Source organism: Dendronephthya gigantea, unplaced genomic scaffold (genome assembly GCF_004324835.1).
Source record: "Dendronephthya gigantea isolate DGI-Jeju-01 unplaced genomic scaffold, DenGig_1.0 000232F, whole genome shotgun sequence".
Taxonomy (NCBI): Eukaryota; Metazoa; Cnidaria; class Anthozoa; order Malacalcyonacea; family Nephtheidae; genus Dendronephthya; species Dendronephthya gigantea.
Genome location: NW_021163242.1, coordinates 35775 through 57011, shown reverse-complemented (window position 1 = coordinate 57011; position 21237 = coordinate 35775). Strand labels below are relative to the sequence as shown.

General features: G+C 38.3%; 1 protein-coding gene across 1 annotated transcript in view; it reads left to right on the top strand.

Moving 5' to 3' along the window:
* LOC114540373 overlaps positions 1 to 21237 on the top strand; it is a 43677-nt gene that overhangs the window by 4393 nt on the left and 18047 nt on the right. Inside the window, exons 2-4 of the mRNA XM_028560570.1 lie at positions 16396 to 16609; positions 17926 to 18257; positions 19084 to 19224. Of these exons, the coding sequence (XP_028416371.1) occupies positions 16396 to 16609; positions 17926 to 18257; positions 19084 to 19224 (687 nt within the window). The remainder of the gene's footprint in view (positions 1 to 16395; positions 16610 to 17925; positions 18258 to 19083; positions 19225 to 21237) is intronic.

Genomic DNA, 21237 nt, shown 5'->3' with positions numbered 1-21237 from the left:
AACTGGGGTCGAGTAAATCAGTATTCTAAGGGATGGAAAATAATTTTAATATGACTTTATATTATTCAAAATGGCGAAAATGTTGACAGAAGAATTTGAAATGAGAGAATCTTCAAACGCATTTTTTAAAAAAACTGCAGGCGGTAGATGTGGGAACTTTTCAGAAATGGACTCAGCACATAAAGAAATGGTAATTTGTCATAGTTTTTTTCAGTTCCCAGCGGGGTGAAATGAAATTTAACAATTTTCAGGCCCAAAATAAGGTCTAATAAACTAACATCCCAAACCGTCTACTCTTTAAATGTTATACTCTGTCCGATTCCTTATTTAGGTTTCATCACTATTAACTTGCTTTTGGATGCGTAACTTTGCGGCGACTGCTGCATCACGAGTCGGTCTAAACGTTGTCGCTTCCGGATTGAGTGCTTTATTTCTTATGTCACACGACAGTTCGAGTGAGTAGAGTAGTTTGACTGCTCTCTCTAAATGTCCGCTTTCTGTCCTCACCTTTGCTGCACGAATGACTCCGTCTCTTCCTGGATAAAGCTCGTGTACTATTCCCAGTGGCCACTTTCCTCTATTTCGTTCTTCTGAGTAAATAATGATGACATCACCCACCGCTAGGTTGAATGTCTTCGTCTTATATTTTAAATTGTGTCGTTCTCGCAACACACGTAAATATTTCTTCGTCCACCTGCTCCACATGCTATGCTTACATTTCTTCAGATACTTAGCACGTTTACGTAGATTAGGATCAGATTCGAAGTAAGGTTCGAGTTCCGGAATGTGGGTCGATCCCACAAACTACAGGCTGTTCCGTGTCAAGGTTGGCATTTGGATGTCATCTTCTTGGTAGCCTAGAGGACTGTTATTCAAAGTTGTTTCAATATCTAACAAGACATCTTCGAGTTCTTTCTTAGTTAAGAAACCATTTCCAATGCACTTGTATAACGCGAACTTCACTAAACCGACCATTCTTTCGAACTGCCCCCCACTAGGGGGCCCAACTTAGATTGAGCTGCCATTTGATATTTTCCTTGGCGAGATATTGATTGAACCTCTCATCGTATTGTGCCCTCTTTAACCATTTAGCAGCCGCCACAAAGGTCTTCGCGTTATCGGAATATATCTTCTCAGGTCTGCCTTTCCTCGCTATGAGTCGCTTTACTGTAGGGTGGGGATAAATTCATCCGTTTCCATACTGGTCGTCAACTCTAGATATAAAGCCCGTGTTAAGCTGCATGCGTAAAGGGTTATGTAAGCTTTTCCCTTCTGTCTTCTTAGTGACGCGATACTTGATGGGGCCAGCAAAATCGACACCTACGACCTGAAACGGACGGCTTCCTTGTGTTCGGTCTACGGGCAAGTTTCCTGGAGGCGGTTTACTGATTGGTTTCGCATGAAATCGTCGACACCCATGAGATCCCTTTACGATCTTCTTTACAAGTTGTCGTAATCTTGGTACCCAAACGTTTTCTCTGATTTTGGCCATCGTGAGGCCGACTCCCCCGTGTAAGGTGCGTTGATGCGCTTCTTCTACAAGTTTGGTAGTGTAGAGATGACTGTCCGGTAGAAACACGGGTTGTTGACCTTGCAACCGACCCATGCACACGAGGACACCATCTTCATTCAATTGTACACCCAGACGGTCCTTATCATCACTCACTTTATCGTTTAGAAATGTTTGGGCTTGTTTCACATAAACGTTTTGTTGGTCGTTTATTTCTTGCGTTGTCAAGGGTCCCGACCGCGTCTCTTTCTTTGCACCTTTCGCTCGACAATTATGCACAAAACGAAGCACCCACGCCTTTACTCTTATGGCCTTGTTGAGAGAAAACTTCGTAAGGAGCTCGTCAGGTGGATTCGCAGGCTCTATAGCTAACTTAAACACTGCTCTCGTCGCTTTCGCCTCCGCTTCGCTTTCCTGGGTCGCGATCGTTACTATATCTTTCGCCCACTCGCTCCGATTAGTCAACCACGAAGGCCCTTTCCACCACAGCTTATTTCCAGTCACCGGACCTCCTCGACTTCCCAGGTCAGCGGGGTTGTCTTGATTCGAAACATGACGCCAACTTATATCTGGACAAGCTTGAATCTTACTCACTCGGTTCGCGACAAATTGTTTATACTCTCCTCCACCTTTTAACCACTGCAACGCGACAGTGCTGTCTAGCCATCCATAAGTACCGGTAACGGGCATTCCATCAAGTGCTTGTCGGACGTTCATCATCAGATTCGCTGCCATGTGGCAGATACTAGTTCTAGGCGAGGTATGCTCAAGTCCTGTTTGGCTAATCTCGCCCTGGCGGCAACTAAACCTACGTTTGTATCACCACTTTGTTCCACAATTGCATAAAGGGCTGCACAAACTCCCTTACCGCTGGCGTCCCCGAATGTGTGTAGTTCAATTTCGTCAACAGCCTTGCGTTTAGTTGTCAAGGTTCTCGGTGCAGTGACATGTTCTGGTAGGTCTTTTATCCATTTACCATATTCTGCTGCTTGTGGTTCTGGAAGTGGAGCGTCCCATGGAGTTTTTGCCTTGCAAGTTTCTCGATAAATTGTCTTTCCCTTAAGTGTCACAGGTGCTGCAAGGCCCAAAGGATCATAAATGCTTGCTAGATTGCTTAAAAGTACTCTCTTAGTCACGTTCGGCTTCATATCAGGGATGACAACACTGAACTCATCCGCTTCCTTTTTCCAGGGTAGGCCAAGAAGACTCGATTCTGGCTCGGTTGGTGCACTAAGTTGCTGCTTGGCAAAGCTATTCTCGGTCTCGACACTGGATTGTTCACTTTCCAATTCAGAACAATTTGAGTGCCATTTGTGCAACGTGAACTGGGCATCTTGGAACACCTTAATAGCACCTTTTTTCAACTCCTTTGCTTCGGTCACTGTTGGTTTCCCACACAATAGGTCGTCCACATAAAGGCTTCTACGTATTTCTGCAACCAGCTCTGGCTCCTTTTCTTCCCTAGCCATCAACGCAGACTATATATTAGGGTATATATAGTCTGCTAATCAGCGGCACAAAGCTTGTATGGTCACGTGAATGTTCGAATTATTTCCGTTATTATAATTATGATTATGTATATGATTTGCGCGCAAATCGCATAATTATTTGTGACAACATGGCCGCGCTGATGTGCGTGCTGTGTTCCTCTGTGATGGAAAAGAAGTCAGATATAAATCTTGTAAAAGGAAAGCGTTCTCTCGACATTGCGGCCGAACTAGAAGATTTGGATTTCGTTGTCCAACCTGTTTCCAGACATATTTGTCGGGCATACTGACGGGCATACTCATGGTTACTTTCTCAAAGAAACACGCATCGTCAAAGCTGGCGAATCTGAATCAAAAGCTAAAGGATGACTACCTAGCTAAAGCCCGAGCGAATGGTGTAACAGTGAAGATGAAGCACTCGTCGAAGCGTTCTCTACCAGACGATTTCGACAAAGAGGCAAACACAGAGCAAAGGGAACCTCGACCGCTTGCGCCAGTTGAAAATAATAAATATTCTGAAATTTTTATTATTTTGCATAATTATAAGCTAACCAATCAAAATGAGTCCCACAATTTCTCGGGAAACCCACGTGACCATACAAGCTTTGTGCCGCTTATTAGCAGACTATATATACCCCAATATATAGTCTGCGTTGCAGGCTATTTCTTTCCACAACTCCAGGTGCCTTTCGACGACTGCGCCGAGCAGGAAAGGTGAACACACTAAACCAAATAGCGCCCTAGTGAACCTCAAGGTTTCTACTGGTGATTGCTTGCTTGACTTCCAATGAAATCTGAGTGAGTCTCTTTCTGCTTTCTTGTTACGAATTTGTAAAAAGGCCTGTTTAATGTCCCCATTCACGGCAAGTGGGTGAAAGCGAATGCGTACCAATACACTCCATAACCGATTTTGAAGAGGAGGTCCTGCGTAGAGACAGTCATTTAAGCTTGGTTGTTGTGGACTTTCGCGCGCTGAAGCATCATAGACCACGCGTAATTTTGTTGACTCAGCTTGTGTTCTCATGACCGGCTTGTGAGGTATGTAAAACCCTCTTCCTGTTGGTGGTTCGGCTGCGGTTTCTACTATCCCCTCTGACTTTTGTTGATTGATAACCTCTGCTTACTTCTCTGTCATCTCCATTCGTTGTAACTTGTTATGGAGTTGCGTTAGTCTTCGTAAACTGCCCGTTTTATTATTTGGTAGAGGAGGGTGACTCCCTGTCCAAAGTAGACCTGTCTCATACCATCCTTCTTGGTTTCTTACTAGCTGCTCACGAAATTCGGCGTGGACTGCATATTGGTCGTGTTCCGGCTTATCCTCTATCCCCAACACATCCAGTCTACACACGTTCTCGTAATGTGATTGACTTGTCAGAGTTAGAAGCAACTTTGAGTGGTCAAATTCCTTTCCTGGAGACATCAGTGTCCATCCGAACCTGGTCTTCTCCGCCACCGGTTGTCCAGGGCAGCCTACACGAGGTGGTTCTGCTGTCTTAATGGCTGCATATGCGCTGGCACCCAAGATGAGATGTACTAGTAGTCGTGGTTTAGAATCTTTGTCTTCCATACATACTCTCTCGAGATGGCCATAAGACTCAACCAGAGCCTGGTAGTTCGGGTTGGCGATCATTAGTAGGTTTCCCCGTTCGACCCTTGTCACTTCAACATCCATCTTGAAACTGTCATCAGCAGCTCCCACTCTGATAGTAGAAATAGATACTTCACGAGTAGTTGAACCCAACATCATTTCTATTTGCCGCACTTCTTTGGCCTGAAATCGTTTTGGAAGTTTGTCCAAGAGGGCAGCAGAGGCATAAGAGCTTCCAGCTCCGGTGTCAAGTAGTGCCCGACATATCACACCCTCTACGTTTACATCAACAACTGGGTATACCCCCCCCGTCGCTACCTTGATGCTTTCCTTCGCGGTGCATATCGAAGTGTGATGTTTAAGGTTATACTTCTGACAAATGCTGGTGCTTCGACACTCATTTGCTCGGTGTTTTGGGCCTGTGCAAGAGAAACATAATTTCTTTTTGGCTAGAACCCCTTTTCTTTCATCTGCACTCACTACTTGTGTACACTCTCGAGAACCATGGCTGACATCATCACAATACACACCGGATCGTTTACGGGTATTGGCATTAAATAGACTTTCTCGTTTGCTCAACGTCCGTCTCTTCTTGTCCCCGTCCTTGACTATCTCTGTATCACTATCACTATGGTTTACATCTCTCCAAAGTTTTACAGCTCTAACAAGATGTGCTAAATCCCATTCGTGCCAATTCCCTTGGCCTCTGACTAGATCACTCTTTATCCCAGGTAACTTATCAAGTACACTCCGAGTCATCCCATTTACTCGCTCTACTTTTCCCATTGTCTCCAGTGACTGTACGTTAAAGAGCAAAATTTTATAAAAATTGTTTATCTCACCTGGGTCAGTACTTTTCACTACTGGTAACTCGAGAATGTTCTGAACATAGGCATTTACAATTTCACTGGGTTTGCCGTATTCCCCTTTCAAGACTTTTTTTGCCCTTTCATACCCCTCTACTGTTAGAGGCACCCCATCAACATCAGCTCTCACCTTCGGCTTGAGAAACTCTTTCAAATACGTAAATTTCGTAACTGCTGACAGATCGGCACCATCAATTTCAGCAACAAATTTGTTCCAGAAATGTGGCCAATTTGCACATTTCCCATCAAACTGCGAAGTAGTGAGCTTTGGTAATTTTGACGACGTCACTTTCTTCACTTGGATTTGTTGATCCTCTGCCAATACCTCTCGAAACTTTAGCTCTTGTTCATAAAATTCACGTTCACGGCTCATTTTCCGTTCATGTTTTTCGTCCTCAATTGCCCTTTCTTGTTTAACTGATTCGGCCAATTCCATGGCTTGGTTCTCCTTCGCTATATTCTCTTTTAGCCGTTTTAAATTCACCAATTTCTCATCGGCTGCTTTTAAAGTTCCTTCAATGCCGACGCGCCATGCTTGCACTTCCTCTTCCGTTTGCTTCTCGTTGAATTTTAATTCTATAATGTCATCTTTTAAGGCGTGAGTCGCTTCCATTTTACTTTTGATTGACGCTTCATGTCTAGCTATTACTTCGAGGTTTCCCGTTTCGGTTTCTTGTTCGATTTTACCCAACGTAAATTTTAATGTTCGTAGTTTCCCGTCAAGCTCTTGTAGTTTTATCTCCATGCTTTCCTTTCACTTCGTTTGTTGAGATATATATATATATATATATATATATATATTATATATATATATATATATATATATATATATATATAATTCACTCGATAAATACCGGTCGTATATCACTGTAGTATATACGCTGTCGTTTACTTTCGATTTGTCACTCGATAAACTTGCTAGGTTCTTGCTCTTGTTCGAGCTTAAAATCCCACAAATCCCGTCATGGAGGTGCCAGTTGTCAGGAACTGCCTCCCTAGGTTCCCAACACAAGAAAAGCATTTGTAAATGTCATCATTTTCCCCTTTTATTTACGAAACTGCCTTCACACAACTCACATTTCTCCCTCCTCTCAAGTTACAGTTTTCCGGTTTTAACCGGAACTATCCGAATGTCTAAACCCGCGCGCCCGTCTCGCGCGACAATATAACGTAATTATAATAAAGTTTCCGACAAGGGAAATAAGAACGAGTTTAGTAGAAACATCTGATCACGTCTCAGCATGCAGTCGGTGACTTCTATCCACCAATTATTATCGTAACTCATCGGCTATGACGTTTCGCCAATGTACACGTTGTACCCGATTGGTTCTTTGACGTTCAGTCTTTTTCCTCCAAGTCAGCTTGGAGCCGTGACTCAAGATCAAAAAAGCAGGATCTTGCTTCTTTACAAGAAACGGGAGTCATTCCCAATTCCTTGCACAGAAAATTCCTCTTAACTGAAAGCCATCCATGTCGATTATTCTGACAATGTTCTCCATCGCTTGTGTGGTGATTTATGTGACGGGGTTTATTCGCTCCATGTATTTATTATATCTATATACGTAGGGGGCGCTGATGTGGTGTATACGTTGACAATTTGCGCGGGCATTGTATGCACATACCGGATACATGTGGATAATGAAACAATGTATATACGTAAACAACGCGTGTTGTCTACGTTGACATTTTGCGCGGGCATTGTATTATTTGTATACGCATACAAGATACATGTGGATAATGAAACAATGTATATACGTAGACGACGCTAATGTGGTGTATACGTTGACATTTTGCGTGAGGATGAGTCGGGTACAGTTTATGGCTTTATGCGATGAGCACTTGCGCATAACTGCTCATGAGCACATGCTCATCTGCTCATAGAACTTCATTATACTGTTCGGTAACAAGACACTCCCAGGGGAGGTTTTTGTTAGTAAAATGAAAATTAATGTATGACCTAGCATGGGAAATAAAAAAAATTTCAGACATGGATGATTTTAACATTTATTTGTCTTGCAATTGTCTGGGAATTAGTTACATGCAGCAATAGAAAATAATTACTTCTAAATCGTTATCGCTTTTTGCCCGTTTGCCATGGTTTCCTTAAGAAAGGTTTAGTAAACCATTTGGCTGAGTTTAAATTCTAATCTTCATCATCATTATCGTCATCATCATCACTGCTTTTATTTTCTTTCACATCTTCAATCTCGTGGTCGTTTAAAAGCCTTTTAATGAGGAACTTTCTCAAATCAACTGCAGCTTCTATTGCTTCTTCTGGGTCGAAATCATCATTTTGAATAAACGCATCTTTTGTGTGCATTATTTTCTTATGTGCTGGATCTTTCTTTATTTGTCTCATCCACAAAAGGCGCTCTTAGTAGATATTTCTAACTCTTTTTGGAGTCTAGGCATAACATTGAAGTAAGCTTTCTCTTTAGCGGTATGCTCATCGAGACCACTGCTTATAAGACTTTCTTCCATTTCCTCAAAAGCAGTGTTACTTCTCTGTTTTGCTTCCTCTATTAACGGTATCCAGGGGTCCATTTCTTCTTCAGATTCTGAGTCAGACACTGTCGAACTTCCAGACTGATGAGTTGAAGTGGTCAAGACATCATCTTGGAATTCTCTTTCTTGACTGTCCAAGTCTGTTTGAGACATGTTTTTTTTTTGATGCCACTTTTATTTTCCCATTATTTTCAACTTATCTACTTAAGGAGTCTATTTGTTGCAAAAGAACCATTTACCAGGGGGGAGTGAACATTATACAACAAAATATAATGATAAGGTCAATGTTAAAATGCTATATTTTTTCTATACTTTGGCTTTACATCAGAAGATTCATCATAAATATAGCTCATCAATATGCATTGTGACTATTTATTGCCATTTGGTACACATTTATACAATAATAATGGCAATTTTGCTCAAAATTATCAAATGATAAGGTGAATGTTAAGCTAATTAGCATAATGATAAGGTCAATGTTAAGATGTTATATTTTTTAAATATTATGGCTTTACATCAGAGGAATCATCATAAATATAAGTCATGGATATGCATTGTGACTATTCAGTGCCATTTGGTACACATTTATACAATAATAAAGAGAGCTTTGCTCAAAATTATCAAATGATAAGGCAAATGTTAAGCTTATTAGCATCATGATAAGGTCAATGTTAGAGTTATCCAGAGTTATCACGCTCATTACGATTTTCAGGGCTATTGTGTAGCCCTGTTTTTTTTAGTTCAAAGTTGTAGCTGAATCATATTTAACGAAAGTATTTGTACAACCCTAAGCCAAATGAGAAACTTTCAAATATTTTCACCTGTATGCTACCATTTGTTTGTATTGTACATGTACAATTATAAATTATGAGATTGTGTTGTGACATGCCGTATCAAAATTCAATCGCTTAATATAGAAATCATTCAGGGAGTGAATATAAATAAAACATAGTCCAACGTTAAAGTTTAAAGAATATTGTCAGATAATTCGCAATTACAAGCTTTAGCACATAAGTATTTATAAGTAGAAAGCCGATAGGCTCGGAATGCAAAGGCAAATGGCAACGCATGTGACATATATTTGCATATTATTTATGTAGATACACATCATGCAAATATATTATTAAAGCACCTATAAGATTTATGTACATACCTTTTCGTTGTTTGATGCATAATCCTTTTTTGTGTAGATATAAAAATCCAATCTTGTTTATTTCATAAAGCTAGGCGCACACACGACGATTTTAGTCTGCCGATTCCTGTATAGATTGTCTAGATGGATGTTTTCATCAAAATGTGGCGACTGGCGAGTGGCGATCTATACTAGCCTCGTACCCAGGCGCTTTAATAGTAAAATATATAACGTTGCATCTATACTTGATCATAATATTAGACCAAGTAGACTCGCGTACACGCGCGAGGCGCGAGCGCCGCGAGAAGGAAAACATGTCTGGGCAAGCGCTGCCTATATGTCTAAACCTGAATGGACCAACTACCGTAAAATCGTTGTGTGTGCGCCCGGCTTAAAGCAGGAACTTTTGCCTGGTCCGTTAACTTACCTGTTGATATCACGTGCGCGGATTGCGAGAAACGGAAGAAATATTGGTCACAAATAAAACTAATGTAATTCCGAGGCCAGTTTTGGCCAGTAATTCTGAGGTCACAACTAATATCTGAAGTTTGTGCTTAATATTACCTTCCAACGCGGATTTTAGCCTTGTAATTTGTAATGAAAAGATCGGTAATTTGTGCTTCATACAGATACCTTTCATACAGAGTTTAGCCTTATTCTAGACAAACAGTGCAGGCGAGCGTTAGGTGATTTCAGCACCTCTCTGGTTTCACTTTAGGCCGATGTTTTGGTGTCGTGTGCCCGGATGAGATTGATCATTAAAATTACTCATAAAGAATTAATCATTACAATGTCTGCATGAAATATGCCATATAATAAAAAACTTACTAACTTCGACTGTTCGGTCTGTACGGTAAAATATCAAACCTCGGTCTTGGTGTATTGACCTCGCTATCGCTCGGTCAATACGGCACGACCTCGGTTTGATATTTTACCGTACAGACCTCACTCTCAGTCAGTAACTTATAATTGATCGCTTGCTGATCAAGTAAATTGATCTCATGTCGCGCCTCCTTTTAACGTTAAGAATATAATGATTTATACGACAAACAAATTTTATCAACAAGACTCCCATCATCGATGTATTATTTATTGTCAATAAATCCTTAGAATATACACCTGTGCCAAATCTTTTTTATAATTTCTTGATGTGTAAATACTTGATTATGGTATTTTTTAAGATCACAAACGTTTATCACTTAGTACATGAATGTCTACCTTGTCAACATAGTGCTTAAAAACGGCATATTTGAGTTCAATGTACCCGTGATGCACGCATGCGCACCAAATCTTTCGAACAAAATCTTTATTTGTAAATGTTTCCTTTTCATTAAAAACAACCTTCCATTCATTTTCTTCCTCTTCTTCTAACAGCGTGTATAGGATCTTGTTTTCAAAGCTGGATAAGGTCATGTAAATAATTGGGTACACGGCATCTTCTCCCCAATAAAAGATTAAGTCAACTGCTTCCACCATCTGTAAGGTAAATGAAACACTCTGCTCTTTAAATCTTGTCTGTGATCCGTACGGAACGTGGTTCTCCAATCGATGCGTGTGTACTTGTGCATTTCGATTGCACTAACACGGAGTTTTATATCGCTGAGACGCCGGGTAAAAGCTTGCGAATGCGTGACCCTTCCTCCGCATATTTGTGCCTGAGCTTTATCAAAATAAGTACATGATTGCTCTTTACACTTTATATCTAGTGAGAGATTAAAGCTCATTTTAAATTGAACGAGTTATTCAATCTAATCGGGAATTCAGATTAAATGACTCAGTAAATGTTAATATTGTGAAACGTTGAGATGCCCAACGGAGGCGCGACATGAGATCAATTTACTTGATCAGCAAGCGATCAATTATACCTATTAATAACACTGACAAAATGTGTTTAGCTCGAGCACTTGTATTTGCTATATAAAAGCTTGAAAAAGACACTGAATCAATATCAGTCTATTCAAAAATCAAGTATCTATGATTTTGGCCGATGGACCGATGAGCATGTGCTCATGAGCAGTTATAAGCACATTCTTGCATTCTTAACTATAGGAGTTTGGGCCTAAAAAATCTCAATGAACCGGGTACAGTTTTATGCGATGAGCAGATGAGCACATGCTCACAACTGCGATGAGCAGATGAGCACATGCTCATAACTGCTCATGAGCACATGCTCGTTTGCTCATAAAACTGCATTACTGTTCGATAACAAGGCATTCCCACTCCTCCAGTGGTAAGGGAATGAGCTGTCAATTTTGCGGAAGATACTTTAGCAGCGGTTACAATCAGCGCAGACACAAACGGGAAGACTGTCCACTACGAGAAAAAGAAAAAAAACATGTCTCAAACAGACTTGGACAGTCAAGAAAGAGAATTCCAAGATGATGTCTTGACCACTTCAACTCATCAGTCTGGAAGTTCGACAGTGTCTGACTCAGAATCTGAAGAAGAAATGGACCCCTGGATACCGTTAATAGAGGAAGCAAAACAGAGAAGTAACACTGCTTTTGAGGAAATGGAAGAAAGTCTTATAAGCAGTGGTCTCGATGAGCATACCGCTAAAGAGAAAGCTTACTTCAATGTTATGCCTAGACTCCAAAAAGAGTTAGAAATATCTACTAAGAGCGCCTTTTGTGGATGAGACAAATAAAGAAAGATCCAGCACATAAGAAAATAATGCACACAAAAGATGCGTTTATTCAAAATGATGATTTCCCAGAAGAAGCAATAGAAGCTGCAGTTGATTTGAGAAAGTTCCTCATTAAAAGGCTTTTAAACGACCACGAGATTGAAGATGTGAAAGAAAAAAAAGCAGTGATGATGATGACGATAATGATGATGAAGATTAGAATTTAAACTCAGCCAAATGGTTTACTAAACCTTTCTTAAGGAAACCATGGCAAACGGGCAAAAAGCGATAACGATTTAGAAGTAATTATTTTCTATTGCTGCATGTAACTAATTCCCAGACAATTGCAAGACAAATAAATGTTAAAATCATCCATGTCTGAAATTTTTTTTATTTCCCATGCTAGGTCATACATTAATTTTCATTTTACTAACAAAAACCTCCCCTGGGAGTGTCTTGTTACCGAACAGTATAATGAAGTTCTATGAGCAGATGAGCATGTGCTCATGAGCAGTTATGCGCAAGCGCTCATGGCATAAAGCCATAAACTGTACCCGACTCATCCTCACGCAAAATGTCAACGTATACACTTTGATCAGGGTTGTCTACGTATATACATTGTTTCATTATCCACATGTATCTTGTATGCGTATACAAATAATACAATGCCCGCGCAAAATGTCAACGTAGACAACACGCGTTGTCTACGTATATACATTGTTTCATTATCCACATGTATCCGGTATGTGTATACAATGCCCGCGCAAATTGTCAACGTATACACCACATCAGCGCCCCCTACGTACATAGATATAATAAATACATGGAGCGAATAAACCCCGTCACATAAATCACCACACAAGCGATGGAGAACATTGTCAGAATAATCGACATGGATGGCTTTCAGTTAAGAGGAATTTTCTGTTCAAGGAATTGGGAATGACTCGCGTTTCTTGTAAAGAAGCAAGGTCCTGCTTTTTTTATCTTGAGTCACGGCTCCAAGCTGACTTGGAGGAAAAAGACTGAACGTCAAAGAACCAATCGGGTACGACGTGTACATTGGCGAAACGTCATAGCCGATGAGTTACGATAATAATTGGTGGATAGAAGTCACCGACTGCATGCTGAGACGTGATCAGATGTTTCTACTAAACTCGTTCTTATTTCCCTCAAACATTAATTTTTACTTATTGATTATTGCACATTTCAACAAAATACAACGAACCGTAAGTCTAAGTGCCTTTAGAACAAAAGACTTTAGAACAATCCTAAATCACTATCTTTTTAATAGTCGTAGAGTACCTAAATTATATTAAAAAAAAATTATTTTAGAGACAAATCGAACTGTACCATGATTTTTCAACAAATCGAAATAATAAATAATCCATACTAAAATCTGTTTTTGATTCCTATATCATACCCTATAAACACCACGCACATCAAACGCATAATGTACACGTGAAACTCCCGTGTACATTTAGTATGACGTCATTGTACGCAAAATGCATCATCTATGATGTTCACGCGAAACTATTATGTATCCCCACGAAATGTTCACGTGGCACCCCCATGCACACCCATTGTGACGTCATTGGCGGCATCCTTTTCATCCGTATATGGGGGGGGGAGGTAATCTACTAACGTACTGATGTGGCTTCGGGAGACTTAGTCAAATTTTACTGTAGCTGCATTAAGTCTGTTCTCGAATATGCATGCTAATTATTTCATAGTTCCTTGCCACAATATCTTGCAAAAGACATTGAACGTATACAAAAGAGAGCATTGAGCACAATGTATCCAGACCTGTCCTATAGTGATGCTCTTTTCAAAGCTGGTATCTCCACCCTGGAATATAGACGCGAATATTTGTCCGATAAACTCTTAAATGATATTGTATCAAATGCTGACCACAAGCTTGCCAAATTTCTACCATCCTAAGCAGGCAATAGAAAATTACGGGAAAAAAAGAACTTTATAAGTTCCACCTGCAAGTACGAATCGCTTAAGGAACTCTTTTATAAATTATTATGATAAAAACATTATAAGGAAACTTAGACATTTTAGACTTTCAATGGTCATGGTATACTTAAACGCATGCGCAAAATTTGAACGAATAAAGACCAGTAATCAGCAACTTGCTGATTGGCTAAGACAAAAAGTTTGCATTTCAAGGAAAAACGTCAGCAATTTAACTGTCATTTTGCAAGCTATTCTTTTAAAAAAAATTGAAAATGAAATGTGGAATCAAATGAAACGGTATACATAAAACTGGGAAAAGGTTAAACATTCAACTTTATTGATTTACCAATGCTTATTGATTTTGCCGATCAATTTTTGGTGCGATCAATTTGCCGATCAATTCACCGCGGTGAGTTCGGAACAGCAGGTGAGCTCGAAAAAAGCCTACCTGCCCGGAACCAACTTTTACACTAGGTATGAGATAATGCGAAGACCTAACCGACTATTTAATGCTTTAAATAATCGTTTTAACTTCAAAACGAGTTATTGAAAGTGCAATTCGGAGTCTTGATATAACAAATATTGTGATATTACGTCACAAACTATTTAAATCAAGCTCATGCATACCCAGTCTGTTTGGAGCAGTGAACTCTAATACATCTGGAACGATAACTGAGGGGGAGAAATTGAAGCCGACTTTGTGCTCAGTTTGCAGGTAGACCCAAACTTTTTTAAATATTTTTTTAAAAATATAAACATCTTTAAATCGATGAAGTTTTCATATTAAATCTTGCACTAGCTTCGTATAATATACGTAAAGCCGAAGAATGATGACTGAATTTCTCAAATGTGTAACCAGATTTAACAAAAATGCTGCCATTACGAAATAATATTGAAGTAAACACAAAAATGACAAAAAATTCGCGCGTTTTTTGAAAGTTTGGGGTACACCTAGATCTTCAAACCACAAAAATAGTGTATATTGTTCTTAAATACTACTTTCTTAGTTTGGTAAAAATTGGGCCCTTGTGGAGAGAAAAAATCAAAGTTTAAAAACAAGAGTATTTATTATCACCAAAATATATGTATAAAATATATTTGTTTGCTTTGAAATAAACCAGGTGACATTATGGCAAACATTCGCCAAAAATAACAAAGCAAAAGACAAATTTATATTTTCACGGCAATTCCTTCGCTTCGAACGTCGGGATCGGACGCCGCCAAAGCAATTTAGCATGCGGTCGTTTCCGGGGGGAGATGTCCATTACTGGCGCTATGTTTGGCTTCAACCATTCAGACCCCGAAAGTATTGAGTTATCTATCGTTCCAAATCTATTTGAGTTCACTGGTTTTGAGCTTTTAAAAAAGCAATCACATTGAACGAAAGCACTGCACGCGGTTTATTTTTTCCTCTCTTTACATGCATGTGATCGGAGATTTTAGCATACCTTGGTATCCAGCAAAGACGTAAGAAAATGTTTGTATGTATTGTCTATTGTATCTGTAATAAGTAATCCTTGCAAATAGTTAATATTGTTTATATAATAACTACAATGAAACACGCAATTTGATTGGTTCGTTGGCGTGCACTATAAGACAATCCTGCCCGGAAAGTTTACAATGCCGCTTCGCGCGGGAAATTTGACTGTCGTCTCATTGTAGTTATTTTATAAAGAAAACGGCGAGTGTTTTTTCACGCTTTCCGAAAGTCGAGCAATTTCCGAAGTGCAGTATCACGTAATCCTGCACGGAAAACCATTTAGTATTCCTTTAATTCATTAGTAGTTTTTACCGCTGGCTTCGATTAAAAGCCTATTTTGGACTGGTGTTTAGCTGTTTAAATATGGAGAAACAACAAATATCACTTTTTATAATATTATATCTCAACTGTAAATCATCCAATCAGAAAGCTCGATTTGTACCACGTGATCAGTAAATTAATCATGGAGTTCCATCGAATTTTTCACATTATGCTATAAAAGTCGAATACCCCGCTGCAGCGGGGTATTCGAGTTTGCGTGTACCACGCGTGGATGCCTCGCACACGACTCGAGATTGTCAAAAATTTCAAAATGGAGGCAAAAGAAGCCATTTCACCCAGCTTTTGCGCTACCTACACGTTGTTTCGATATAATATATAATTTATAGACCTTCCTCTCGGGGAATTCGACGAAATATTACCCCCTCGGGAAGATATATCCCTCGGGCGAAGCCCTCGGGATATATCTTCCCTTGGGGGTAATATTTCGTCGAATTCCCCTCGCTCCAGGTCTATAAATGATAAGAGTCGACTGCAATCTCTGCATAAATTCAATAATCGAAAAAAAATTCGACGTTTAGTGTTTGGGGATTTAAATTATTTGTGCTGTTTTGATGTTTTGAAGGTTTAGCTATAGTGAAGTATTAACTCTCACTTAAACTGTAAGAGTCTCTAAACTGCATGCAACTGCAACGTAGCCAATGCAGCATGTAGGAAAGTGGGCGATTTCACTTCATTTTTTATATGACTGTGTTTGTTTCCGAATAATTTGAAACATCGGCTTTATATTTAAGTCTTTTCAAAAGTTTAGAGGGTTAGGTCTGGCTAACTCAGGAAATATTTTTCTTCGTTTGAAATGACGCGGGGTTGTTGCATGTATGTATTTCTAGTTTAAAAATATTATGTTTAAAAAATATTTGGTATAAAAGATGTGGCTACAAGTATTTTCCCTTTTATTTTCAGGCATTTTCCGTATTTTCAGATGCGAAAAACATGGATGTATTGAAGCGGACAGAATTACTGAGTCTCTATAAGAGGGTGGAAGATGCTTTAAAAACTTGTGACGAGAAAATGCTGCAGAGTTTGAATACCAAGTTTTGCGTTAAGAACATTGTTGGTGAAATTCAGCTAAGGATGAATAAGCTTCAAGTTGAAGAATATGTTGTTCTTATTGCAGGTAGGTAATATTACTAATAAAATGTCAACAGTAAAAGTATCTCAAATTATATTTGTAAATCACATTATAACAAGGAAAATTCGACATGTGATTTAGTTGTGCTACTTTGTTGTGTAAATTATTTCATATGTAACTAGAAACAGATGCATGAAGCAACCCCGGGCTCGCCTCGGTTAAACGAAATTAGTTAAAGAGGAAGTCAAATCAGTATGTAAACAAACTGTTTGTTTACATTTTGAACTTGACTATTTCTTAAAATACGATGTGCTCTCTGAAAAACTAACACTATTTAGGTTTGTTACGCTTCGAAATTAATATGAACATTGGTTTATGTTAAGAAAAAATAAGAAACATGCGAAATTTAGGCAATTTTCACATGAAGTTAGGAAATCTATGTGGATTGAGTGGTTTGGACGTTACATGGTATTTGAGGAAAGAAGCATGCCGAACTATTTCGTATGCGCTTTTTATGTCAAGAATTGTCATGACCTATTTTAATTATTGATCTTCACAATTGAATATGGGGGTACCATACAAAAGAATTACCATTTAAATTGTTTTGAAAATTTTATAGGATACAATTTGAAAAGTTTCCATGATCAATCCTGGATATCTTTTCTCTTCGAAATGATTATTTAAAGAGTAGGAGAATTTAAGAAAACATTTTATTGATTAGGTTTTTAACAAAAGTGTTTTATTGGTATATTCTATTATGTCATTGTTATATTGCATTGATCTCCATAATTTTTGAATATATGCCAAACCTTTCCAGTGATTTCGTTTTTTTAGCAAACGAATAATCTCATTTTGCTTATACAATTAAAAAACGATTTCTCAAAAATTAAAAGAGGTAATTTAACAAATTTTTAGTACAAACTCTAAATTGTGATGAACTAAAATAATTGTACTTCGTTTAGCCGAAGGCTAAGTAATATAGCGACAGCGCAATCCAATGCAATCCAATCAACCTTTGTCTAAGACGGGAGCTTCAGCTACAAAAAAAATAATGAAGATAAAAGTACAAGCCTATATACATTAATATAGTTGAACCTGTTTTCCATGAAAGCCGTGTCTATTGAAAATCATATCTTAACAATCGAAATTTTGTATTGCTTTAACCAAAATTCCCCGTTTAGAATGCTAGGCCTAGTAGAATGACATGTAGGGAAAATATCTCAGACGCATAACTTTCGAGATATTTATCCCTTAAATTAAAAAGAGCAAATACTTTTTATCCAAATACACGAGAAACTCCAAATCATACCAAACCAAACTCCGAAGGTGAAAAGTCAATTTTATTCATTTTTACCATCCAGGCGAGACTAGCGCCGGAAAAAGTAGTTTCATCAACCTAATCCTTGGAGAAGAAATTCTTCCATCTTGTACCCTGCCTGCGACAGCAACTATTTGTGAATTAAGATATGGAGAGGTAAGAAAGCTTTTAGCATATTACAAAGATGAGCAGAAACCAGAGAAGCGTACCTTACAATCCGAGACGACAACCAAAGAAGAGCTTATCTTACGAGACCCAGCAGAAGGACAGAGCTATCTTGATCAACTGGCAGAATATTTGAATCAAAGGGGTGACCTTGAAAAAGGATCACCGTTCAAAAAATGTGAACTATTTTGGCCTCACGATTTGCTTAAGGTAATCAAGAGATTAATTCAATTTAATATTTACCAGTAGATATTACATTTTGCTTTCATTTTGGACACCGCCCTCCTCGTAATCACTGCTAGAGCGCTGAATATTAATTTTTGTAGTCCATAACAACAGCGGCGACTATGAATACACCGCTAGGGAGGTGCACATTAATCGTGAAAGCCACGCGACTCGCGAGAGGGAAAATCCTATTTTGTGCAGCAGGCAGTAAATAGCAATTTTTTATAGCGTGCATCGTGTATAAATTCGTCTTACGTCACCATACATATTACAGTCTTGGGTGTAAATTGTTTTGATATTGTGCGACAAATACATGCAGTTAGTGTTTAAGAAATTCATCATGCAGTTACAGGGTTACAGCAAAACTTCCACAAGATAAGGGATATCTTTACCTATCTTTACCATTTGCCATTGTTTCATTCCTTTCTACTGAAATTTGTTTCACTATTAGCTTAAAGTTCGCTCATCCATCCGTGCTACTGTCAGGATAATTTGATTCAATTCGAAATGTGTCGTTATCAGGTTGTGCTTTCTTGCGCAATTTGTTAACTGTAAAAGCCACATTTAGTGTTTTGAAAGAAAATACACGCGTTTATTGATATTTAGACGTTTACTGTAATTGCCGGGTAGAATTATCCATATTTGATAGTTTATTAACTGCATTTATAATATAATATTTATAGACCCGCCTTCTGATTGGTCAAGAAGCGTGTTTCTATAACTGTACAGAAACACTGGACTTTTCCCGCCGAACTGCATGACAAGCGAAGCGATGTAATGAGAATTTGCAATTTTTCATTTGTTTTTATAGAATAACATAGTCATTGTTGACAGTCCAGGAATTGGCGAATCAAATGTTTTAGATGATGTTGTGAATGATTATCTTCTGACCGCGTTTTGTTTTGTTTATGTCATTAACAGCAGTAATGCAGGGGGAGTTCAAAGTGATCGGGTAAGTTACCCATCCTTTAAATATCCATTATTTATAACCACAACTTGTTTGATCACTTATATGTACAGTTTGTCTAAAGTTATTACGCAAATCAGTTTTATTTAGCCTTACCAGTTCCTATGTGTCAAATTATTTGAAAAATCTTCACGGATGAAATGATGGCATTTACAACCGTTTAATTTTTCTATATATATGATTGATGGTTTGACAAATTATCTTACAAACAACCGAATAAAATTATGGTGTCGGAGTTTATTATCGGTGCCATTACATGTGCGAGTTCATATATATTTCCAAAAAAAAGGGACAAATAAATGCCAGATGTCACACAAGAAAATCATTACATTCAAATGCAATTTACATGCAGTAACAGATTATACAAACAACAGATACTAACACACCCGTATTATTAATTATTTCTATTCCAATATGTCCGCCTTAACACTAATATCCGTAGTTTGTCTTTCAATTGCTTTTGATTTTACATCTTTACAAGTTGTTTTATAGCATTCCAATGATCAACTTTGTTGTAGTGCTGCCAACCGCAAACATCAAGGCTCGCAGGACGCCAAGTCATCAAGTCTTTGCGAGAAATTCGTTTTTGCTATAAAAATTAACAGTTGCATTAGTAGAGTTGCATTAAGAGTTGCATTAGGAGCACGCGAGGGGAGATTATCATGGATAAAATCACAATTATTTATCTTAAAAAAACCAACTTTGAGACTCATACCACTTATAAAATGTTTCTTCAAAAAATTGGCCATAACATTGACTTGTCAACTCTCCCCGTAAACTTAATATTATGTCCCAATAGGGTTATCACCATGAATGCCTGCCTACATAATGATTCCATCCACACATTGCTGTTGTCTCTTGCTTATCGGCGCTACTCTGTTTTGTAAAGCCTAACTAAAGCTTGTGACCATTCGTCGGGCCCATGTAACGTGACCCTGCTTTCGTGAGTGAACATTGTCTTGCCGAAGTCTTTTTATTTCTTGTTGTCTCTAGCCCACATTTTACGTTATTTTTTTGTTCTTTAGTGTCAAACAAAGTGACCTTTGATTGGATTTCATAATGGAGCCAATTTGTTTAGGAATTCTACACCACTTATCTCGTTTATGTTTTCTTGTAAACACTTTCCTGCTAATGAGCAAGGGATAATTTACAGTTGAGATAAGTTCTCGTTAATTCTTGTACGTCCCAGTTGGAAATGTCCAAAAATCCTTTTTATTTCTTTCGTTCTTGTCTGTAAAAGATGTTTCCAGTAGCCTTCTTTACTGTTCAGTGGTACATTTTTAGCATCTTTCAGATTTGAAGTGTATATAATGTGTAGTCATGCCACTGCATGTTATGACAATAATTCGGACGTCTTCCCATTTTTACATTAAACTAGCTCGTTGTGAGTGATAACTTTATACTGAAAACTGCATTAACTCACAAGTCTGGAATAATTTACATAATAAATTCAGACACCATACTTGAACTTTTTTGAGATAATTTGTCAAACCATCAGCCATAGCAAAATTAATTCTCTAAAGTTCGTACAATAATTCAAAATCTTATCAACTTATTTCGTCAACGTTATATTTTTAATTTGAGTTCTTTGCGTATAATATTTCCATGCTTTTGTAATATATTTTCACAATGTACCATTTGCATGGCAACTGTTTAGTACGCATTTAACCATAGAACAAATATAATTATTTGGAATTACAATGACAAGGTATACCTTGCTAAAAGAAGCATAGAAATATTGCCATGTTGCCGTTTTTTTGTAATATTGAGCAATCATAGTAATTGACTATTAGAAATAGAATTCGTGCTTGATTCAGGGTAATCTTTAACCGGGCTCCTTAGATTTTTACTGGTAGAAGTCGACTTATTTATATTAGGATAAACGTCTGGTTGCTTAGGTATTAGAGGTCATGAAAACTTTGCCCTATATACTTGGATCCCTATAATTGCGCACTGAAAATAATTTATATGGGCATCAATACGATGCATGGGTATTTT